The sequence below is a fragment of the Fistularia commersonii genome, chromosome 1, assembly GCF_037954325.1.
Source record: "Fistularia commersonii isolate RoL2024-O1a breed Wild chromosome 1, RoL_Fcom_v1.0, whole genome shotgun sequence".
NCBI lineage: Eukaryota > Metazoa > Chordata > Actinopteri > Syngnathiformes > Fistulariidae > Fistularia > Fistularia commersonii.
In genome coordinates, this window is record NC_141284.1 from 15,333,405 (window position 1) to 15,358,703 (window position 25,299).

Genomic DNA, 25,299 nt, shown 5'->3' on the forward strand with positions numbered 1-25,299 from the left:
AACTCCTAGATTAGGATACATCAGAAAAACAATGCAAATTATGAATCAGAACATCATCAGTAAAGAAATTCAGCAAATGCCAGCTAAAAAACATTTAAGTATTTAAATTATAAGTGCTGAAATAAAAAGGGATTTCAAATTAAAAGTGCAGGAATATTTTCTTCATGTGATCTTGACCGATTATTGGTAAAGTGACCAGGTTTGTGCCATTTTATACGAAAGAGTCGACGGTGCTGAACTTCCGGTCCTGCAGGGGGCAGCGTTCTGCTCCCTGTCGCGACCGGACAACAGACGAAGAAGCTGCGGGTACACTAGAAGCGGAGCCCCGCGGTGGTTTTCTCGTCAAAACTTCAAGGAATTTCAGTGAAACTCGGATTTCAACCCGACAACCGAGCGGATTCCGGTCTGCTGCGAGTATCAGACGATCTACGGGACTCGGTGAGTACAAATGTTAGCCAGCGGGCTAACTTCATCGCTTGTCCGAGTTGATCTTAAGTGCCTGACACTTGCGTAACGAAGGTAATTCGAAGAATGCAAACCTTTCTGGGCTTTTTTTTCGGATGGGTGTTTACGAGAAGAGTTCTGTTTCCAGTAGTAAGGTTTAAAATAAAAATGAAGGTAATGGTTGAAATGTCCTTTTCAATTCTCGTCGTGGCTACCGGACCTTTAGTTTCGTGAAACAACAGGGAGACTGAACCTACCTGATCATGGTTCACCTTTATTTTGAAAGGCTTTTGTTTGTCTCTAATTTCCCATTTATTGTCCCGATAGTCACAATACATTCAAACAATTAATACAAAAAAAAAAAATCAACCACAAACCACTAATTATTCAAACCACACCGGTCAGTCAAAGTGCAATCCCATTTAACTAACAAGATCTGGTCTCAAGACATTTCCGTCTGACTAAACATTTGACGCTGAAAGGATAAAACGGTGAGCTTGCTGGGGCAAAAGCTGTTTTTTAAGCCATGTTCGCGTCTCTGGACCGTCTCCGTCCTGCGCATGGCCGGCTAAGAGGTCACCTGACTGCCCTTCTCTGATTGGTCACTTCAGGTCAGTGACTTCCGTTTCTTTCTGCGTCCTCAGAATGTTTTGCGTCCGGAGTTTGCACCTGCAGCTTTGCAGGTTCTATTGCAGCAGAACGTTACCGACGCTCACGCTGTTCACCAAGGTAACAGCAAACCTCACCGACTTCTTGCACGGGTCCCTGTCAAAATAATGTCCTCATAATCTTACTTGTGAATTTCAAAGATCTAAACCTTGCATGTAATGATTTAATGTATGCTAACAAGTAAAGCAATTAGTATTTGGAAAAATTATTTCTAGGATACTGATTCAGTTAAGAGAGATAGTGTGTTTGCTTTAGTTTAGTACATTGTTATTAATTTTGGTAATCTGCAAATTACCATAGAGTTTGATGTTTAATTTTCCTTGATGAGGTGGAGTTGTATTTTTTTGTGCTCCTGTTCGGTGAGTGATCGGTTCAACGTTATTTTAGGACCAATGTTCGCTGTGTGACATCGCCAAAGACCAGCTGGAACCCTTCAGACATCGAGTGAGACATTTACACGCACACACACAGAGAAACGTCTTTCTGTTGTTGCTTTTATGCGATGATACTGTTGCAATACCGTACATTCGTTTCTTGTTAAACAGATGTCACGTTCAGATGAATTGGAAAACAAGTGTGAGCTTCAAATGTCTAAAACTATATAGGAGGTCATATTTCAGTTCGTTCACGACTTCAAAAACGACAAATGTCAACATCAGTGTGTCAGAAAGTAAAGCACATGACACATAATCATACACACACTCACATTCAACCAAACATCAAACTTAAAAAAGGGTTTGTGTCCAGTTGGATGTAGAGACAAACCGGTATTTGTGTGTTGGTGTGTGTGTCAGGTGTCTGTCCAGCCGGTGGACATCAGCCGGCCAGAGAACAGGCTCTGGAACAAGCTCTACAGGTGGGACATCCCCGTCTTCCACCTGAATGGACGACTGATCATGAAACATCGTGTTGATGTCGTCCTGTTGGACAAGCTGCTGAGAGACATTGAGAAGCTGAATCAACAACAATAAATGTTGCTGAGGATTCTGCTGTATTCAGTGTTTTGGGGGGCTCAGGGGTGGTAATGTGATTCTCACAAGGCCTTGATTTGTCACAGGCTGATGATGTCCTACTTTTTTTCAATAAATAGTTTCGTTAAGTACCAAAATAGCTGTGTTGTCATTTATCAAAAAGTTGCTCTTCTGGTTATAACACCACTACAGCATGGTCAACCTCACAGTCCCGTAAACCTGGAAGTGTTCCTTTAATTTATGAAAACCCATTCATCAATATTTAACCCACTGCTGGCTCCCAACCAATCACAACCACCAACTTGCCAGCACCGGGTGTCAGGTGTTCTCACTAAGACAGTCAGGTAGATGGATGGCGTCCGGCAGCAGCAGCCGAGCGGCAGACGTCCAGGTGGCCCTGCAGAGAGCCAGAAGGAAGCTGGGCCACCTGCAGCTGCAGCTGCTGCACAAGTAAGATGGGATTTCTCCTGATGATATTGCCTGAACGGCCAGGCAACATCATCCGGTTCCTCCCAACTAGCTGAGTGAGCGGAGATGTTGTCAGTAGAGCTATGACTGAAACGTGTTGCCGTAGTGATGCACATATCCACGGGGGGGGGGGGGGGCAAAGGGTAAACAAAAAACATTGAAACGCGAGGAATCGATTCTTGGTTTAAAACTTTTTTTCCCCAGCAAACAAAAAACTGAAAGAAAATCACATGGCGTTTCCAGAAAACTCGAGATAAAACCCCTTGACTTAGTTTGAATGATGATGATGACCAACATGTTATGTTTTTTTCCAGAGAAACTAATTCTGAGGATCCGGTTGAGGTCAGACCATGGACACCCAGCCAGGAGCTGCGCGACTCCTTGGTGGACATGTACAAAGGTAAACAACAAAATGAAAGCGTGTCAGCAGTTTGACATTGTTATACCAGGTATGTTAACAGGTATTTTATATCAGCGGTGTTAAAGATAATTTATATACAGACAACACGTTCCGTAGGGCTGCAGTGTTTAAGAGTGGCCAGCCGGGGGAGCTCTAGTTCCTCTCCCTGATAAAAAGTGAAAGATTCACGTTCCCTTTGATGTGTCTGTCCAATCACAATATGAATCTTTGTTTACACTTTCTTCTTCAGCATCAGAATCTGATTTAGCTTTTTTCTCCATAAAAAAAAAAAAAACAGATTAAAGGCTCAATGTTTGATTCCTGGTTGTTTGTTGTAATGTGAAACATCCCATACTAACCCCAACAGTAATACTAATGTAATTATGTGTGTGTGTTTGTGGGTGGGGGGGGGGGCTACCCCGTCAGTGGTATACTGGTTAGAACCCTGAAGTAATAAGGTTATGGTTCCAAAATGGTGGCGAATAGGGGTAGGTCAGTGTCTGTATGTTCTCACACCTAAGTGGATCATGTTCTCTTTATGCATCGCGGTGGTTCCTTCTGGTCAGGTGATCAGGGATCTGGGTAATCTGTTGTGTAAATGGACTGGAGGACGTGGAAATATTTGGAGTTTGACTTTCTATGGCTGAGAGGCTGAATGTGAACAGAGAGGATCAAACCTGCTGGAGGCCAGGCTGCCAGATTAGCGGTTTCCATGGGGATGACCAGCATATCACGTCGAATGAATGAACGCAGGGGGTCCGGGCGGGTTTGGGTCCTGGTTCAGGTGAGACCATCAGGTCCATTTGAGCTATAGACAGGCGCGGAGCCGCATCCTCCACCGAACGAAGGTTATTTGAAGGTTCGAGTCCATAGAGAGGAGTCAGGAGCTTGACAGGCATGTTGGAGTCATCAGCTCTGGATCAAAGATCTCCTCCCTCTTCCTGCTCAGGATCCTCAGTCAGAAGCTTGTCTGGCTCCTTTCAACCCCAGAACCTGTTGCGGGTCCACAGGCTGGTCATTGAGCTCTTGCTCTTCAGTTTGGTTTTACCAAGGCTTTATTTGAAGTAAATTCTGGCTCATTTCAATGATATTTCTGTTCAAGTGACTTCAATTTAGAGCATTTATAAATACCTGAAAGAAAGTGTTCGTTTAGTTTGAGTCAAAAGCTGACTGTGAAGGAGGTTCTTCTGTCAGATCAGATATGCTGATGTTCTTCTGCTGCTTGGACTAAATATTGATCAAAGCTTCAATAAGACCCCCCCACTCACACACACACAGTAGATTAACATGAAGATGGAGACAAAGACGAGTGAGTGAATGAAGCAGGAGGAGGAGATGGTCGTGTGAACGCTCTTTAATCTGCAGAGTGGGTGGTCCTCACACACACACACACACACGCACACACACACACACACACACACACACATATATGCGCGCGCTCTTTGTGTTGTAGATCAGGGTGGCCTGCAGCCTGTTTGGAAAGACTGAAGTAGCTGCTCTCCGTGCGTGTGTGTGTGTGTGTGTGTGTGTGTGTGTGTGTGTGTATGTATATGAGAGTGAGTGTAATGTAGTTTTAGAGGATCCATAGGAGTGCTCAAGATCAATAAGCTGGTTTGACAGCCAGATTTCACAGGATATATTAAGTTCTAATACAGCAACAGCAGTTGATACCTTTACACGAGAACAGCTTAGATTTCCGACATTTTGGTGTCTGCTACGGATACATGGAGAAGATTCACAGTCTCCTCCTCTGACCTTTGACCCTTGCGGCATTCGCTGATAGGGGTATGGTGATAGTGATAGTATGACCCAAGGGGAAACTCTGACCAGTCGTGTTTCAGTCTGACTTGCAGCTGACCAAAGACTATAATTAGTCGTTTCCTGCAACGCCATGCCCCGCATGCATCCAACTGAGATGTACGTTTGTCAAGCATCATTTTACTGTCTGAGTGATTCATTGTTGTTGCTTTTTTTAAAATTCAGGGTTCTCTTTGGCCTCTCCTGAAGACCCTTCCTGCAGTGACAATCTCTCAGGAGAGGTCATGTGACTGGAAAATTAGAATGGCAGCAAAGGGCTACTGCTATTCTAATATATTTAGCGGTACCAGTGGAGGAGCTGAATATGGTGGACAGGAAGTGACAAACTGGACTGGAAATTCCCCCCTTTTCTCTGTCTCAAAGCTAAGATGAAGAGGTGTGCAGTGGATGGACTCAGAGGAGTTGCAGAGATGTCCACTAGATCTTCAGTAGTTAGGTTGGCTTTACAGGACCACAGTGAATGAAAATGCAAAGTATCAGAGGAGAGAAACCACTGGGCTGAGTGGGTGCTCTGACGACAGTTGGGATGACATTTAACTTCCGTGTGTGTGTTGTCTTGTTTTGGGCTCTGTTTTGGACCCATATAGTCTTGGTCTCAATTCGTTTGGTCTCAACTACAACACTAGAGAATGTTTTTTCTGAGGGTTATCAAGACATCTCAAAACGTACAGATATTAACTCTTTTTTTTCAAGTCAAACCACACTTTTGACAAAACTTTCGCCAGCAATCGAAAAAAAAATTGCACCACAACTGAATAGATGCTTGATTGCCCGATGTTAGAAAACTGATCAAGAAACAAACTGGCAAAGAAAATCCCTTCAGTCACAACTGGAGGTCCACAACGTGGAGACGTTCTGTTTTATTGATATATAGGATCAACAATCAGTTGCTGATTAACTTTCGGTTGATCAATGAAACTGTCTGTCATCAAATTTACTGTTTATTTTGGACGCGTGTGTGTGGGGATGTGTTGGCGCGTGTGTGTGTGTGTGTGTGTGTGTGTGTGTGTGTGTGTGTGTGTGTGTGTGTGTGTGTGTGTGTGTGTGTGTGTGTGTGTTCTTTAAGTTGTGGCTCTCGGAAGCTTAATGTCGGTATCTAAATTCATGCGAGTGGCGGCGGCGGCGCGGCGGGGCGGATCAGAGCTGGATTGTGTCGGATTTGAGCTGAAGCTCATTTAATCAGGCGACACCGTCATTAATATTCATGGAGTCAGCTGGAAAAGACGCCGCGCGAACTTCCTGCTCTGCGCTCGCCGCTCCAAATGTATTAAACACAGCTTAAAAAATTAATGGACTTTAGTTGATATTACAGGGGGGGGGGGGCTGATTGGCCTTTACATTTTCCCTTTTTTCTGCAGATTTTTCCATCTTTGACGAGACTTCAAAGAGAGCGCGAGGCGTGAACGTTCATTTAGAAGGATTTAGGAACATCATCACTTCTGTAATTGTACATGAATAATAAGAGACGTGGCAATTAGACTGGTCCAGAGACGAACAGGGGACATCAGGTCTCGTCTATGCCACACACACAGATGGACACTCACTCATTCATTCATTCACTCACTCACTCACTCACAGATTCACAAAAGACATTCACACAGTTGGATACACACTCAATCGCTCACACACACACACACAGACTCACTCACACAGACAAACAGATGGTCACTCACTCACTCACAGATTCACACAAGATATTCACACAGATATACATAGTTGGATACACACTCCATCACTCACAGACTCACTTACATAGACAAACAGATGGACACACACTCACTCACACAGTCACACACACACAACTCCATACATATTAACTCCATACAGAAGGAGTTTATTACACGGTCACTAACGGCTGAGGGGGTGCTTACACATAATGGGAATTGGGGGTCTTATGAGGGGCGGCAGGCAATGGCGGAGAATCTTGGCTCCTCCTGGTCCTCCCTGCTCCTAACTACTCTCTACTCCTCCCTTCTCCTTTCTACTCACCACTCTTCCCTCCTCCCTCTACCTCTGTTAATACCACGTCCTGTCTGCGCCTCCCTCCATTCTGCTCCTCCCTCCTCCTCCTTCCTCCTCTCTACTCCTCTTTGCTCTTTGTGTGAATTCTGATCAGAATGATTGAATATTGAAGTTGGATTCCTTTGGCTTTGTTTTTTTTTTTTTTTGTTTATTCCTGCCACAACCAGGGTATGAGGGAACCCTGATGTTGTCTGGTCCCGAGGATATGTATTCACACACACACACATACTCATACACACTCACACTCAAATACACACACACACACACACTCAAAGATTCACTGACACACACTCACATTCATAGATTAAATGTGATTGAACACACACTGAAAGATACAGGCTCTCGCACATGCCCTCATATCAACACATAATATCACACAAGTGCACATACACACACAAACACACGGTCTCTATTAAGAAGTGTTAAGTGAGGGACTCCTGGGCACTGTGCTCTTATTGGTGAGTTCCAGTCAGATGTTGTTGGTGGTTCTTTGAGAGACTACGTATTAAAGCTATGTTTATTTTGCTGATGAGTTGGAACCAATGACAAGCACCATAGGATTTTTGTTCATTAATGATGGCAACTGACGCGTACAGGTAACCGTTACAGATCAACTCCAGCTTTTCATCAGAAAACGCTGTCCGAGGCCTCCAAATTAACCTGCTTTGTAAAGAGATGGTTGAGAAATAACAATACTAATACACCTATTCATTTAACAGTACTATTAGCTAAATGTAGAACTCAGGTGCTGTATTGAGAGTTGATAGGGTCTAAGATGATGACGATGTTAGACCATGAAGACATTCTCAGCTTCTGTAAATATTCTACATCAAGGAGGGACCATCTGTTTCCCTGTCAAGACAGCACTGGTTTGGATCAACAACATGGATCTTGTTCCAGTTCTGTTTGATGGTATCAGTTACTCTGTCCTGCTCATTTTACTTCAGCTAATCCTGAGGTGAACCTGGAGCTAAGGCAGCGCCTGCCCTCACCTGCCGGACTGCCGCGCAGTCCCGACAGGTAGGTCCCCCCCGCCTGACCCCAGGACCACCTCTGGTATGCACCTGTCACCAGTTTCATGGTGATCATCTGATCAAGTCCAGTTGAAGATGAAGATGAAATGAAATTTAGCAAAAAATTGAATGAACCCATCAGATGAGATCGGAGAAAGGGCCACCCTGCTAGTAGTTCCATTCGTCGGATTCCTTTTAATAAAGATGTCTGAGCTGTGCTTTTGATGCCAATTACAGATTCAGGGCCAGTCTGAACCTGGACCAGCCCATTCTGACCCAAGGTGAGACCTGGTTTGTTGTGTTTCTGACATCATGCACAGTTCTTCATGTAGCTTATACTGTTGGGTACTGGCACTTTACCAATTATATGATCATGCTTCTGACCTATCTCAGTCAAGTCAGGATCATTGGCTCAGTTTGATGGTATTTGGTCTTCCCAGCTCCTCAGCAGATCCACGAGTCCCTTAGGAAGTCCACTGGGCCTCCTGAAGGTACAGCAGAGATGGAGGTGGAGCCTCCAGCCAGCCAAGGTCCATCGCCATGTGTTGGATCTGATGGAAACGGACCGCCAGGATCCTCCATCCATGGACACCTGCTGGTCTCTGAGGACAGGTAAGATAGGAGAGAATGACCATCACAGACCCTCCTAACAGCACTGCTACTGCTACTTGTACTACTACCTCTGCATAACATACAGCTGGAACTTCTGGTGGTACCAGTGGTACTGTTTCGGGCTGTACTACATTACAGAGAGGCATTAAACCTCTACTCTTTGGTGACCTCCTGGCCTCTCCATCCATCAACAGGTCCAACCCACATCGCAGTTATCCGGGAGCATGGTAGTTCGATCAGCAGGAAGCTACCAAGGCTACCATTGCTCCCAACACCTTTATTACTCCTTTTAGTAGTACTATTGTGTCACTGGTATTTTTACTGGTCGAATACCTGTATCAGATATATGGTCATCTGGCGACGGGTCCAGGTTGTACCCTGCCTCTTGCCCAACGACAGCTGGGACAGGCTCCATCCACCTGCTAGCGCAGGATAAGCGTTAAAGAGAATGAGTGACAACTGTTCTTTATCCTGTTTTTTCGCACCTTCATCTCACCACCATCAAGGCATGCCATTGGTCAGATTCAGAGTTTTGATTCATATAACCCTGATAATCACCAATGATCACCAATAATCACCAGCCCTGTCACATATAACCGGTGTTGGTTCTTCTTCCCTCAGTTTTATTAAAAACTTGATTAAAGTGTTGAGTTTCTTTTGTCTGGTTGCATCACTGGGTTTTGACCTAATAAAGAAAGGCGTCGTCAAAAATAGAAGGACTTGATTAGAGCAGCTGATATTATGTGTCAGCCATATTTACCCGCTTTATTACGCTAAGACGCCGCCTGACCTTTAAGGTGATATTACAGGCGAACATCAGCACCGCTTATTAAAGCCGCCGCCTTCATCTCGCTGCCTCATATCTTATAATCTGAGGCCGCAACCTCATGCTAAAACACCTGACACGACATTGCGCAGCCGACCCGAGGCTGACCAATCACAGCCCATTTCCCTGTACGGCTGACCGTCCGCCCCCGTCGCTTTCAGAGCGCGGCCAAGTTCCCCATTGAGCCTCAGCTGATCTTCGTATCCTCCGTTCATAACCTAAATTGGTCGGACATTACTGGTCCAGGAATTAGCAGATGGTGGAGAGAACATGAAACAGTAAATACTTGATCAATTATGTCACTGGACTTCAATAGTCCAATTGACTATTCAAAGGACTCTATTAATAGGTTCATGGTATAGAAAGTATAACTGTATGACATTGCTCAATATTCTGTGTCCTGACTTCGGACTGTAGTGGTGGTTGCTAGGCAACTTGAATGCGTGGCTTATCCCACACATTCACAGCTGAGACAATTCTGCTGAAGGATAGTTTTTTAATATTGAAAGTCTTTTCGATGTATGACCACACAGTTTGACCGAAGCATGGATAGGTGTACTGATGGATACCTGCATTTTTTTTTTGTAGTCCCATGCTGTGTTCTTCCTCGTTTATCTCCCCCAGCCGTCAGGACATGGTGGTTGGTTTGACGTCCGGCGTTGACAAGAAAGTGTTTGTGCTTCTGCACGAGCTGGATGTCCTGCGGGCAGCCAATCAGAGGGTGAGACAGGTGAAACCACACCTTGACCTGTGGACGCTCACACAACTCACCGCTCCATGTGTTGTTTTAGCTGCAGGATCAGCTCATCCATCAAGAGGCGGAGCTTCAGAGGATGAAGGCAGAGTTTCAGCTGCGGGAGGAGCGTAGCGGAGGGAGTTGGGAAAGACCTGCAGGTGAGCTCAGACGAGTTCGATTGGTCCATGTTTCCAGTCCAATTTTTATTTATAAACATACAGCTCAGGAAGGAGTGACTCACAATGTGTTAAAAGCTAGAGTAAACATGTGCATCTAAACAAGGCCTGTCAAATGTGGAGCAGCAAATCACTCCACATTCCTTTGATTCAAAACAAACAACTTCTATTTTTCCTGCAGTCATTCTCCTCCAGTGACCTTTAACCTTTAGATCCTCCAGAGGATAGACTTGCCATTGACCTTGTACCTTAACAACCAGTGTCTTACTGGTCAAATCCTAGCTCTTCCTGTTTGTCATTTGGAGAAATTAGACTGTCTTGGAGAATCTGTCCCCAAGTGGAAGTTCTTGTTTCCGCTGTCTGGATCATCTGTCAGGCCCTCTCCTCATGTCCTTGCCTCCTCATCCAGTTGTCTCCTCATGCCTTCATTTCCTAATTTCTGTCTCCCCTCAGATTCTTGTCTCCTCATACCCTTGTCTTCTCATGTGCGCATCTCCTTATTGCCTTGTCTCCTCGTCTCTTCTCCATGTCCTCGTCTCACCATGTATAGGTTTCGTCATGTCCTCATCTATCAACAGTCTTATCTCATATGCTTGTCCCCTCATGTCCTCACCACATGTTCTCGCTTCATCATGATCTTTTAATGTCATCAGCCATCTTGGAGGAAGTTTTAGCTGCCCAGAAAGACAGAGATCAGGCTTTGATGTCACGACTCCTGTTGGCCAACGAAGAGCGAGACGAGGCTTTACTACGAGTTCAACGACTGAAGGAGGCCGCCGAGTAAGTTAATTCACACACGCACAAACACAGAATAACCTCGGAAAACCCTTGTCTTCATTATGTTGTTTTTCTTCAAGGATTCCATGTGTTTACTGTCATATGCATAGCAAAGAAATGTGTTTCCTATTATACTGTCCACACCGAATGCCAGATAGTATAACATTATTCAGCATAAGTTTGCAGCAGAAATTCTTAGAAAAGCTGGATGGTGACAAAATGACAAAATAATGATGTCTCAATTTCCTCAGGAGTCTGAAGATTTCGCTGCAGTGTCACTTAATTTTTAGTCAGCTTTAAACCTCCGTCTGCTGTATTGGCTGTTAGCTGGAAGCCTGTCTTGTAGGACCGTCTGTCCGAGGGTTTCTACATATATGGAGTGCATGGAGGTCGACCTGATGGGGACGGGTGGGGTGTAGACACCCTAAGTACATGAATTTGTGTTGAAGGTGAAGAACTGTCAGAAAGTGAAGCTAGCTCCTCCTCACCTCCTTTAAGATCCAAGAAAGGAGAAACGGAGACTCGAGGAGCCAAATAGACCTGAAAATCTAATTAGAGATTTCCCCCCCCCCCCAGGACGAGGGTGATTGATATTGGAGGCCGCAATCCTCTTGATGAGGGAGCGAATATGGAGGAGCATGTTCCATCTGTCAGTCAGTGTGTGTGTGTGTGTGTGTGTGTGTGTGTGTGTGTGTGTGTGAACTTATATGTTTCTGTGTGTGTGTGTGTGTGTGTGTGTGTGTGTGTGTGTGTGCGTCACAACATGAGTGTGTGTTTTCCTAACTGAAGTGGTGGCCTATAATTCCTGTGTAAATGTGTGTCTGTGTGTCAAACTGATTCTGTAAGCAGGTTTTATTGTTGGAGATAAGAACCTCCAACTTGAGTAGTGATAGATTCTAGGTTTCAAGGACATTTCCAGTATTTTCCAGACCAAATGGACCAGACAGGCTGTTTGATCCATTCCCTTTAGTTGTTTCAATCAGTTAGTTTGTGCACTTTGAGTGAAAAACAACTTTGTGTGGCAAAAGTAATGTACTTTCCGGACTTTTAGCTGCTATTCTTTTCACAAGCTGTGAACACTGCGGCTGAAATGATGATGCGGCTAATTTATGGATTTTTACAGGCTAATGAGCTTCATGACACCAAAATATTGAGCCTCGTCACATCGTCATTGAAATTACACATAGACACTGCAGAATACACGTGTGCCGTTTTTATAAGTGACATTAAGAGGGACAAAGAAAGGGACAAAGGAAGTGTGTGATGGGGAACTTCTGTGGCTGTTTAATGCCAACACCGAAGAAGACAACTTTTGTGGTTTTAGGGTGCAGAAAAAAGATGAAGCTAGCAATCACAGACTTTTCCTGGTAGGCTACTGTATTTTTATTGTTTTAACATTTATAATAATAACTAATCCTTTATCAATCCCTCGTGGGGAAATTCGTTCTCTGCAATTGACCCATTGTGGATTCCCTCTTGCACCATGCCGCCCCCATTTACGTTACATATCTAGTTAAAACCTAAAAAAATTCTTTCTGTTTAACAACACCCTGTGTTACTATCTCATGTTACAAATGAGCAACCTATATATGTACAGAATGTTTTTTCTTTTCAAATTTAGTGGGTGCGGCATATATTCAGGTGTGCTCAATAACGATCCTGAGACTTCAGATGTCCGCTGATTCAGATGCTGGAACCTGAGGAACTTTGTTCTTTCCCTCCAGACGGAGAAAGAATCAATCAAATATAAGTTATTTCCGTAAAAAACGGAAATCATGGAAAGGGTAGAATATAAAATGAAATGGTATTTGGAGTTTAAATTGGCACGAATAACTCTCTGAGGATGTCACGTCCTCCGGGGTCCTTGCGGTGTCAGTAGGTCTAAGGTCAGAAGGTCACGCGTTTGAATCACGCTCTGACCAAACACGCTGGGAGGATCTGACTTTTTAACTGTGACTGAAGTCAAAGTGGGAAAGTTTGAGTCTAAACTGTAGCTGGATCTCTTCATCCCTGGACGACAGTGGCATCCCGGTTGAGTGGAGGCGTGTGTGGGAGCGTTAATGACGGCGAGCCGAGCCGGGCTGCCAGCTGTAAGCGGGGTGTTAGAGGGGTTTATTGGCGACGGCTGGTCTTTCATTACCTGCTGTTCCCTGCAGAGTGCTGCCGCCTCACCGCCTTATTACAGTTTATTACAACAAAACAGCAGCGGTGAAATGAAAAGCACTTCCCGGGAGGAGAGATCAGCTTGCCAGGCTGGAGCCGCTGAAATAAGGTCCGAGTTCTGACTGAGACGCTAGCAAATTACTGCGGCAGGGCTCGGCAGCACGCGGCCGTAGGACCCCCCAGGCAGAACGGCACTTTAATTTCACTTCTACTGGAGTGCTTGGACGGGCCCTGGAGCCCTGAAACATATTGGCTCCTAATTTACAGACAAAAAAATCCGGCAACTTTTGTGTCAGTTCTTTACTTTTTTGACATTTTTCCTGTGATTTCATTTTTGTAATGACATGGAATTGAATTTTTGTTGAAAAAGACTTTTTGGAAGAACTCTGCTCAATATAAATATGTATTCAAGTGCTAATACGTTAAGAATGAGGACATTCAGTAGATTTTTAAAGTAAATGAAACATCTGTCTGTCTTTGTAGGTTGGACTCCCTCGTCCTAGGAGACTCTGACCAGGTTAGCTCTTCCTGTCTGATCGCCGAAGCAACTCGAATCTAGCATCTAGCAGTCATATTGTACCATTAGCTACCAAAGTACAAACCGTAAAACATACTACGATGCACAATGTAACCTATGGTTACCATGTCTTTGTTGGTTTAGTTGCGCGGGCAACAAAGGTTGTGTCACATTTCTAGAACCTTTTTTCAGGCACCGATGCTGATAATCACTGATTCTATATCTTCAGGATGTGGATGAACTCCTCCAGTGTGTCTGTGGTACGGACTCCGTCCAGGAAGTTGAGAAGTTCGGCGCAGTTCTGGTACAGCGTCTTGAGTTGGCAAATCAACGGCGAAATGACATCACAGCTCAAGAGATGAAGGCAGTGATGGAGGAGAGGGACTTGTCTGTCGCCAAAGTGAGTTTCTCTGTCCAACCTGCGCTCTGCAGCTTTTACTTCCTCCGTCACTTCACAGAATGCGTCCAATCAGTTGAGAGTATTTCCTCCAACCCTAAACAGAGTTTGAATAAGAACATGAATATTGTGATCACCAAGAAAAGAAAAAAAAACAAGACAAATATTGACTCAAGACAAGCTGGTTTGTATGTGTGTGCGTCTGAGTGTGTGTGTGTGTGTGCGCGCGTGCCCACCCTCCTATGTTGCCTAGCAACTCTGCCAGCTGCTTCCTTGTAAATCACAGCTGGTCAGGATTAATCATCGATCCACTCATCATCATGCCCCTTTTTTTTTTTGTTCTGAGCAATTTGGGCCACAAGCAGCAACTTCCTGCCTCTATTTTTCTTCTATTCAGGACTTTGGTTCTGTCAGGCTAGACCCAGTAATTTTGCTCAGATGCCCAAACCAAGACGTTTCTGGGACCCCGAATTATTTCCAGACCAGACTAGATCCACAATCCTCGCAGCAGGTTCTGACTTACCTGTCTCCTTCCAGCGGTACAATATGGATCATCTTTGACCTCCAACAGGCTCCTTACCGAACTCTTGAACCCTCCTCACTCGACTCCTTCACACAGCAGGAGTAGGACCCTCATTGTGTGTCCCCCACAGACATGCATGCTCCTTGCCCACTTGTTCACTGATCCATACTAACCAGAGTTGATCCTAAAGTACCAATACAGGGACACTCTACTCTCCCGGATTCTCTGTGAAGACCACAGTCAGACTTGGTGAAATGTGGGCCTTGGAGTCAAACAGCCCCTGTCAACATCTTCATCTTTATGCTGAAAGTCACCTCTGACAGAGGTTGTGCAGGGACCACGTGGCTTGTTACTGTAACCCAGTACTGCAGACTCCCACACACTCTTTGCAGCACATCTGTAAGGACAGGGCCATACACACTCTCCAGACCTACAAACCATATTCAAACCAGAAGAGCTAAAATCCACAATCCCGCAGGAGCCCGAGGAGGGTGAAAAGGTGATCGACCAGGAGTTTTTCCTCTGGATTTAAAGGTTCCTCCATTCCAGCTTCATGGCAGATCACCCCCTACCACACGTGGAAACTATTCCCCCTTCCGAATGAGAGAACCACAGTCCACAAACCGAGGCTGCCAGTCTTTTGGTCAGCTGAGACGCACCTGCAATGAGCTTCTGCCCTAAAATCACTGTCCTCAGAATGGAGATGTTTGCAGGCTCCTTTGTTCCTTGAAATGTGCTTTTAGTGGCAATAAAATCTTGTGCGTTATCCCAAGTTAAAAAAAAACAACCCAGACGGGTCGAAGGCCATTTAAAAGAGCTCTGATGACGAGCCAAAGCTACACTTGATAAGTTATAGGCTAAACTACGGCGTAGAGCTAACGTGTGGGCAAGTGAAGGTCAAGGCACACAGGTCTTGGACTTTAATGTGAAAGAAGGAGCTGAATTTGATGTCCAGGTTGAGGCACCAACTAGATCTTCTATTGTTAGAAGGATTAATCAAATAGTCCTGGATGAACTTGGAACCCCCCTAGGAGGGGCCCGTCCACCCAGTCTTCAGTTCCCCCACACAGCAGAGAAGGGTGTGAACATGAAATCTTTGTCCTTGCTGTGATGACGTCTTTAGATCCCGTTGATGGACAATGGTGTTGAAGGAGGCTGTCCGATAAAAGAATTAAGATTTTTAGGGTATTGTTGTCCAGGACCTCCTAAACTAAACTCCTCCAAAAACCTCCTGCAACCAGGACATGGCCGCAAATAGTACTGGAGAGATATTTTTATGTGATAAGATTTACAGAAGACACCAAGGGTTCAAAAAAAAATTTCAGAAGACTAAGAAAGGCACATAAAGTCCCAGGGGATTTTCGGCAGAAGACCTGCTGCCTTCAGCTTTTAACACAGCTGGGTGGTGTAAGAAGCACCTTCATCCTTTGCAGAGAACAGCACTGTCAATTTTTAATTCTTGCTATAAAACGTATCTTTATCCCACGGAGAATCTGTGGAACATGTTGGAAAGACCAGTCTGAGCAGTGGAACCCCAAGAACCTCCATGAAATGATTTACTGGCTTGTGGGTACCAGAAGCTGCAGAGCCTTGAGAGTCTAGACCCCATTTAGGCAGAACTCTTCTAACATCGGTTAGGGTTGGTTGGACATCAGCTGAAACTCAGATACAGGAAACAATCGGTCATATTTCATCTTTTCTGGCTGTTTTAATGAGTGATATTGATTGGGGATCAGAATCTGATCAATAAGTGAAGGCGTTGATTAAAAGGTTCCCTCTCTTTCCTCCCGTGATTTTTATCACCTTCGCTCACTTTTATTAGCAGGTCCTGTTTTTCCTCCCACAGTCCATCTGGGTTCCTAATGCAGCACTTTTGTTTAGGGTGGGGGCACGTGATGGAGGGGGGAAGGCAAGGAGGCGGAGTTCACTGCAGCCTCAGAGGCTCCGCCTCCTCCTAGTGTATCTGATGAAAATCTCAAATTTGGTTTCCCACCGTTACTGACAGACTGCTGTCACCATGACAACGGGCCTGCAGCAGACGACAGGCAACCATGGCAACAGTCGGCGGGGAGAAGAGGATGGAAGTAGGGGAAGCGGTGACATCATTCAAGTTATCAGAAATTAATTATGAATAAAGGACAGAACAATTTGGAAAGAAGAATATTCATCATAATCAACAATGATAATTTACATAAAAAGTTTTTAAAAAATGGCAGATGAAAATTGTTCCTCAAAGGTTTGAAACTTTAAAAAGTTCACATCTTCATTTCCTGTGACAATGAACATTTCTTTAGAAAATAATGGGTCCAAAAAGGAAGGTGTAAAATCGCCTTTGTTGAAATCTAAGTCTCTTAATTTTACAAAGTAGAACTTTTTTTTAAAGAAGGAAACAAGTATTTTCACAGAAATAAGGATGATCATAGTAAGTAATTTTTACCACAAAGTAGAAAAAGTGCTGAAGGGGAGAAGGTTGTTTCGAAAATACTCAAGAAAGAAAACCGTCTGAGTCAGAAAGAACAAAGTAGAAGGAAGATTTGCCTTGTAAACAAAAAAGTTACTCGTCCATCAAAAAGTTCTGCAGGTGAAATGAATGGCAGTGATTCAGCCCCCCGATGCCTCCATAACCCCCCGCCCAGCTCCATTAACCCACCGATCCGCTGCTCTCCCGCTAACACCCTGCAATAACAGCATCGCGCCATCTTTTAACATCCCCGCCCCCTCTGCGTTGACACCACCCTCCACAGTAACACCTTAATCTCGCCCCTCGCGCCGGCGTCGCACTGGAATATGTTTCAAATGCTGCCATAATCCTTGCCAGAGAAGAAGAAGAGAGACACTCCACGCTGGAGGATGCCCCCCCCTCGCCACTCCTCATCTCCCAGGGATTATCTTTGCCGCTGCCGGGGCTGCTGGGAAATATTAGACAGAAGGGGAGAACCCCCCAGCCCTGGCTCACACGCCAGCTGCTGCTGGTGTTATTGAGTTTGATATTAAAAAAAAAAAAAAAAAAAAAAAAAAAAAATTGAAACCGACTCCTCCCACTTCCTGTTCTTGCAGGGCCTCTGACCCTCTTGACTCTAAGGTGACACACCACTGACCTGGTGTCCCGTGGCACCCCGACACTGAATGTAAATCTTTGATTTGTAAATTGAAAAATTGAACATTTCTGAATTTTCTGATCAAATATTTTCTGCAGTGCAAAAGATTGGAGCACGAACTGATGCAGGAGAGAGAGCACAGGGTGACAAAGGTACACACACACACACAAACACACACACAGAAACGTACACATAAGAATACATACACAGAATTCACACAACCAGGGTACACACAAATAAGGACACACTAATACAGATGAAGAAACACACGCAGGTACACACACACACAGATGCTCATACACTCCACATAGGGACACGTTCACAGACAAGTGTTGTGACCCATTTGCTGGACCCAGGGGTTTTGGAGAACCATGACCGGGGAACCAAAACACTTCAGACCAAATTCAGATCTTTGATTCTCAAGAACATTGGAATGTTTATATTATACAAAGATATTTGGGTATTTTTGGATATTTGAGACCTATAGTCTCTTCGTGTCATACCCTGACCTTTGACCCACCTCGGACTCTACACAGTTTCAGACTCTAATGGACTTTTTACTGGGACAGAGTCCCCAAACTGTCAGGAAGATGAAAAGACTAACACACACTCCTGCATATTAAAAGCCTGATGGGATGTCGCTGCTGTCGTCATGACGACCAGCCACTGGGGCCTGTTTGCCAACAACTTGTTATTCAAACGGACGTGTGTGTGTGTGTGTGTGTGTGTGTGTGTGTGTGTGTGTGTGTGTGTGTGTGTGTGTGTGTGTGTGTGTGTGTGTGTGTGTGTGTGTGTGTGTGTGTGTGTGGTGTGGTTGACTTTGTAGGGCTTGCCAGCTGAACCAAAAATCCACCTCTAGACCAAAACTCAGTTTGCCTCATTTGAACAGAAACTCTTCTTCTGATTTTGTTTCTAAATCAATTCATAGATAAATGGCTCTGAGTATTGATTGAAGTTATGCTGTTGTTTTACGTGAAATGCTTTTCTTCTCTCTCGGGGCCGATTATTATTTTTGGTATGATTTGGTATGATCATTCATACCAATCTGGTTCTCTGTGTTGCTCTGGATATTGATTTTTCCAGAATAGGACTTTCAAACTGAAGGAAACTACAACATCTTTTGTTTTCTTAATTTCCTCTCAGTCCTGGTTAAAAATAATGTATGTGTGGCCCGAGGCTGTGCACGTGGCCCCGGGTGGGAGAATGCGGGAACCCGCGTCCTGCTGGAATGGGTAGGGGGTTTGGCCAGAAGCCCCGGCAAATTCTGTTGCCTCGGCAGCTCCGTCTGTTTTCTGCTGCTGGAAAATATTAGATTTGTTATTAATGTAACTCCTTGGTTCCTGCTGCTCCGGGATGGAACAGGCTCGGCAGGATTATAGCCCAGAGAACCGACAGCTGCCGCTCGGTTCTCTATCAGACAGGAAGAGAGCTGCCGCAGTACCGCCAGAACCACAGGGAGTGTAAAACATCCAGAACCTGAGCCACAGCAGAATTTAAACCCGAACCTTCATAGGCTGAGAACCACTGCTCTGGAATTCAAACCAGGTTGTGGGTGCAGAAAACACCTTGTGGGCCAAGTAAAAGTGACCAGAACCCCTAAGCTGGCTGTTGTATGACTGTCGCACCCGGAGGTCGAAGGTGGTCTCAGGCTTCGGAGATATTCGGAGGGTTTTTCCCAAGGATTCCGAGTGTTTATTGTCACATGGTCTGCCCTGTTAAATCAAAGATTTGGGTCAGATAAAAAGTTGAAGAAGAGATGTCATTTCTCCACTTACTCTTCCTTATCCTCCTCCTGCTGCAGGGAAGGGGGAGCCCCCTTCCCTCTGGCCCCTCCCAACAGACCTGACCTTCAGTGCTGGTGTTAAAGGTCATGTGGGCGGGGCTCCGTGTGCTGATCATCTCATTTGGAGCCGCCCGTGTTTGAAGGCTTGGCCGTCACGGCAGGAAAAGTCACATATTGACTCTGGGCTCGGCGGGGGGGGGGCCTTCATCCCCGCTGGAGATGACCTCTGTTCGCTTGGAGACGGACGGCGTCCCGTCCCCATCCCGCAGGTTCAAGCCCACGGGGAGGTTCCGCTCAAATCTTCCGGTTCTAACCCTATTTTTACGGAAAGTGTGCATATCAGGGATCCGTGGAGATCCAGGTTAGAGTTAGAGCTAGTCCCAGATTAACTAACCTCCGACCCCTACCTCGACTGACCTCTGACCCCACCTTATACAGACCTCTGAGCTGCAGCTTAGACTGACATCTGACCCAGCCCTCAGACTGACTTCTGATTCCCACCTCAGACTGACCTCTGACATACACTGACCTCTGACCCCGATCCTCAGACTGACCTTGGACGCTACCCTCAGATTGACCTCTGACCCTGGATCCCTGCCTCAGACTAGAACCAGTTCTGAGTCGTAAAGAATCAAACCAATGAAATATTCTGCTGTCGCCTGTTGGTAAAGTCAAATCTCTGGGTGTGTTGACCAGGTTTAACCCCAGCGCTGGTTAATTAGACAATTAGTTAATTAATCCCTTCGGTAATCAGACGCCTGGCGGAGATCAGGATGTTGATCTCCATTCCAACAGAACCTGCTCCTGTTTGTCTTCGGCACCAAACCTCCTCCTCTTACTCCTCCACCTCATCCTTTTTCTCCTGCTCCGACTCCTTCCTCCTTTTAGAAAAACATTTTTTTTAGACATTTTCTTCAGGTCATTTTCAAGACTTAAACATTTTGAATAAATATTTTGCTGGTGCGCAAGTGTTATCTGAATGCTCAGAAAGACTGTGTGATAGTTACGTGGACATTATGTGTATGCTGTGTGAATTTATGTGAATGTTAATTAGACGATAGGCGATGGGAATGTAAGATGAACATTGTGGGAAAATATGCAACGTTGCATCTATCACATAAAGTGTGAATGTTGCTGTTCTTTCAAATTTATACTGACCTTAGCATCCACATTACTTGAGGACCAACGCTGATGGCTGTGAACTTTGACCTTGTGCATTTCATTCAAATAGGAGGAGCTGCTGAGGCTTCAGAGAGAGTTAGAAGCCGCAGTGGACGACAAGCAGTGTCTGGAAGCAGAGCTAAAGGCGCTACAAGCAAATCACAGGTCAGAATGCCTTTTTTCTGGCATTTCAATACTCACAGAGGTCAACGGTCAGACTCCGAAGTGTTATATTAGAATATTTTGACTGCTGTTTGGAAATAGAAGAATCTCAGATTGTCCCTGGTTGATCCAGTCGCATGAGGATCTGGTCGATGGCCGATCTGGAAATAAGGGGATCTTTTCCCAAAGTCTGGTTCAGAGTGGATCTGGTTTCTGGTTGATTCTGACTTGTAATTTCCTAACACAGGAGCACAACGATGTCCAAAAACAAACACACACAAATACACACACATCCATATGGACTCACACATTCATATGCAAATGCCCTTTCTGGGGCGTTGTGCAGGAGGAAGAGCAATTGTCATCGGAACCAAACATTCCTGGTTCGATTCCTGGCTCCTCCTAGTGTGTCGAGCGTTGTTGAGGAAGACACAGAACCCCTAACTCAGCGGTAGGGAACCTATGGCTGGCGAGAGCCATATTGCTCTTCCGGTGACGGCATATGGCTCCCAGACAATTTCGGATTGATAAAGTAAAAATCAGTCGTAACCGATTTTAAAATACTTGAGATATTTCTTCATAATACTGTGTCATTTTAAAGTAAACAGAAATCAGTCTTGAAGATAAATTTCACGGTTCACCTGTCGGTCGGGTCGGAAACCATTGGCTTCCAAGGTGAAGAAATCAATTTTATCAGATAGCCAAATAGTTTATCCGCGTCAACCCTTGTAACGGAAAAGATGGCGAAAAGAAAAAAAGACTACCGTGATTACTGTGCATTCCAGGCTACGTGGACGGAGAAATTTGTATTTGGATCTGCGGTATGTCTAATATGCTATGATAAAAAATGAACAAATCCATGCAGTACCAGAGGTCGCATTAAAAGTAAGACATATTTAATTTATTAGACGTTAAGAATACTATACGGCTGTCGATGAAATATATTTAGAAATATTTGGCTTTTATGGCTCTCCCAGTCAAAAAGATTCCCGACCCCTGCCCTCACTGTTCCCCTGACACTGATGGACGGCAGAATACTGCTCATAGTTCATCCATGATGGGTTAATTGCAGAGAACGAATTTCCCCATAAGGGATTAATAGTGTATATATACAAAAGTATAAATTATTTGTGTAATTTACACACAGAAACACATACACCCACACTTTCACACAGATACTCACAAACATACACTAACTCATACGCATGCACAGTCACTTGCTCATATTTGATTTGAGGGATATAAATCAATTCACCCAATGATGGTGTCACTTTCTGCGTCTTCTCTCTCAGCTGCCGGCCTTCCGTCACCACAGACAGCAGCTCCGTGGGGGTCGGCCAGCAGGCCCTGCCCACACTGGCCTCGCCCCTTCAGGTGCAGCTGGAGCAGCTGTCAAATGAGAAGCGGAACATGGAGGTGGAGCTCCAGCGCTGCCAGGAAGGGGAGCGAGAGGCCGGGGAGAGAATCCGCAGGTGTGTCACAATTTTGTTATTAGTTCGGTCATCTTGACAACTGTCAGCAGCGATGTCAGCAAGAAGAGAGAGGCGTGTAATAGAAATAGAAGGAAAAACGTGAAAAAGTGTAACGATCGAAACATTTTGAGCCGGTCGGATCACCCAGTCACAATCCTCTGACCTTTAATCGCAGCTATTTTTCCTTTTTGCTCTTGAATTTTTCAAACATTAATTATCTAATTAGCTGATGATTATTTAGTATCTAGCATCAATAAAAATGATCCGGGACAATTCACTGAAGTCGAGTTCAGTGCTGGAATATTGCCCCTCCGTAAATCAGGCAAACTGAGTTTGTAAATATTCAAAAATGACATTTAAATGTTTGAGATTTGTTAAAATCAGGATTTTAGTGGTGATGTTTTCAGCGCACCAACATTGTTTAGACGTTGACACAGGGTTGGATGTTGTCGTTACCTTGACGACCTTGACTTGTTTTCCAAACCTTTTGTGGGATGATGTTTCTCGACTTGGGGCGGAGTTACTCCTTTCCAAGAAGGGCCTCTCCAACCTGTGACCAGAACTGCCTCGCATGCGGTGGTCACGTGCCCTGGTCACATGACCTGGCAGCGAACGGGGAATACGGGGAGCGGCTTGTTGTGTCAGGAATAGATTTGGCGGTGATTCCCATTCCGCCGGCATGGCAAGTCGATGAAGATTTAATCCTTCAGATTGTGACGCCGGATCAGGTGACGTCTTCTTCTGCTGCTTGCTGCTGCGGCGCCTCATCACCCTGAAGATGAAGGGATGAGATCCGTGATGAAAACAGCTTAAGTCGTCCGTCTGCGTCCGGCGCCGTCCTCCTGGGCTCAAACCCATGGCTTTCTGCTCTAATTTGGCTGCCAGTGGGGGGGCGGCCAGCGCTGAAGAGCCTCCCGAGTCTCTGAATAGAGGGAAGAATGTTTGCTCTCTGGAGGGGGGGGGGGCAGGGCGGGGTGGGGGTGTTATTAGAGACGGAAGTTTAATTTGAGAATCTCCGAGAGTCTGAAGGTCATCCAGGGTCACAGAGCCTCGACTGAGTTTTCTTCCCCTTATTCTTCTTCTCTTCTTTGTCATTGGATCTCATTTGACCGGAGAGATGCGATTGGCCGAGCAATGCAGCCCCGTAACCTCCAGAGCGACCAAACGGTTCATCGGCCAAACCTGGTTTTAATCCGTAACTGTGGGTCACATGATTTGAACTGCTGGCCAATGGCAGCTTGGGCAGGCCAGGACAAGCAACGGGCTGACTTTTTGTGTCCTAATCTTTGCAGGTTGGAGCGTCTGGTTGATGTCCTCAGGAAGAAGGTTGGGACGGGAAGTCTGCGGGCTGTCGTCTGACCTTCGTAGACTGACCTTCGTTGTGTGACAATCTTTAATCTCCTTCTTTTAAAACCTATGTTTGGTTTCCGATTGTGACTCTGTTTCTTCCTGTATTGCCCAGTTATTCTGTTGATCTCAGTAATAAAGAAGGAGTTTCAGGTTTTTTCTTCAAACTGTCAAATGACTTTTGTTCAAAGCCATAAGGAAAAAAGGTGTCAACAAAAACTGGGTTTTGTGTTCTGAAGTTCTCTGATGTTCCCTTAGGCAGCCGGAGGTCATTCCTGAAAGTATTTTGTATTTTCTGTCCTCCTTTTTCTTAAATTTAATTTGGAAAGGTGAATTTTGTTTGAAATGAAAGTATGAAAGTATTTCGTTTTCATAGCTGCTGCCGTTTTGGCGTCAGTTCAAGGGTCAGGATGGCAGCATGGGGGCGAAGCCAGAGGTGACATCACTCATGTGGGCTGGAAACAGAAGAAGCCCGGTGTTTGATGCCCAGTCAACTTACAGCAAGAACCCCCCAGCCATAGTCTGGCTTTAATTGAAGTTGAGGTTCCTGTTCGTTCCTCTGTTGATTCAAGGTTTGAATCTTTAATTTCCTGGATCCTCTCTGCTCCTCGGACGCCATGTTTCCCAAGAACCTCCAATTAAAAAGGAACTTTGACAACCTTCAACTTAGACTACCTTTTTTTATTCAAACACAAACTTTGGGGATTAAGAGATTCAAAGAGGAAACTTTTTCATGGCAGGAAAGATGAAACATTCGACCTCGTTGCTGAGCAACAGACACGGGACTTGTCACATGACTCAAGGTCCATCGGCGGGATCACAACCTCCGTCGTTTAATGTTGAAATGAGGAATTAGGCCGCTTCACACCTGTTTTAGGTGGTTCTGTCCTCCAACAGACAGAACTTTGGTTTGACCCACAGAGGAAGTCATAGTCCATCTTGGTTTGGTCTATCCTGGATATTGCTATAACAGCTATAAATGAAATGATCCAGTATTTCTTCACAAACTTGGCACCGTTTCAAGGCCAGACGGCGAGCGTCAGCACATCAACGCTGTGTTTAAAAACTATGATGTGAGTCTGACGCTGCCGGACAGAACCATCTGTCCAACACTGAATGGCACCAGAATATCTAATAGGTCAGTTGGAGACACGATGCCATCTTCCTGGTTCTGGCTCCAGCAGGCACTTCGGTGGGAAGAGAGTTCAGTCTTCTCCATGAAGGAGGTTCATCCTCAGGAAATGAAACTGTTCTGTCAGGAAACACAAGGAAGGTTTGGTTCTTCACAATCCACTGGCATCTTAGCAAAGTTCCACGTGAAGATGAATGTTGTCAGGAAAGTTGGAAAGGAGTGGAATGGAACACCCAACAGGCTGTGGAGTACGAAACTCAGGTTCTTCTTCTTCTTCTTCTCCTGTCTGCTTTTACCTTCGGGGGTCGCCACAGCAAATCAACCTTCTCCAAACCTTCTCTCTAACTCTATCCTCTGTATCCTCCTCTCTCACTACGTCCATAAATCTCTTTGGTCTTCCTCGAGACCTCCTCTCTGACAGCTCCAATTCCAGCATCTATCTGCCAATATATTCGCTATCCCTCCTCCGTATATGACCGGAACCGTCATAGTCTGGCTTCTCTGACCTTCTCTGCAAAACATCTAACATGTGCCGTTCCTCTGATAGACACATTCCTGATCCTATCTGTCCTGTTCACTCCCAAAGAGAACCTAAGCATCTTCATCTCTGTG

General features: G+C 45.1%; 1 protein-coding gene across 6 annotated transcripts; it reads left to right on the plus strand.

Annotated features, from left to right (window-relative positions):
* Positions 1 to 285: 285 nt before the first annotated feature.
* mipol1 (mirror-image polydactyly 1) lies at positions 286 to 23,709 on the plus strand. 6 transcript variants are annotated; one of them, XM_086150181.1, is made up of 15 exons: positions 286 to 438; positions 1,089 to 1,173; positions 2,867 to 2,952; positions 7,740 to 7,812; positions 8,043 to 8,086; positions 8,246 to 8,417; positions 9,832 to 9,964; positions 10,035 to 10,137; positions 10,809 to 10,935; positions 13,579 to 13,612; positions 13,842 to 14,012; positions 17,729 to 17,782; positions 20,645 to 20,739; positions 22,029 to 22,208; positions 23,501 to 23,709. In XM_086150181.1, exons 3-15 carry the CDS (start codon positions 2,943 to 2,945, stop codon positions 23,565 to 23,567), a joined length of 1,263 nt encoding a protein of 420 aa, XP_086006307.1. In that variant the 5' UTR covers positions 286 to 438; positions 1,089 to 1,173; positions 2,867 to 2,942; the 3' UTR covers positions 23,568 to 23,709. The 6 variants fall into 6 exon arrangements, with proteins under 6 accessions (XP_086006307.1, XP_086006324.1, XP_086006298.1 ...); XM_086150198.1 differs by lacking the exon at positions 7,740 to 7,812; XM_086150172.1 differs by lacking the exon at positions 1,089 to 1,173.
* The last annotated feature ends 1,590 nt before the right edge of the window (positions 23,710 to 25,299 follow it).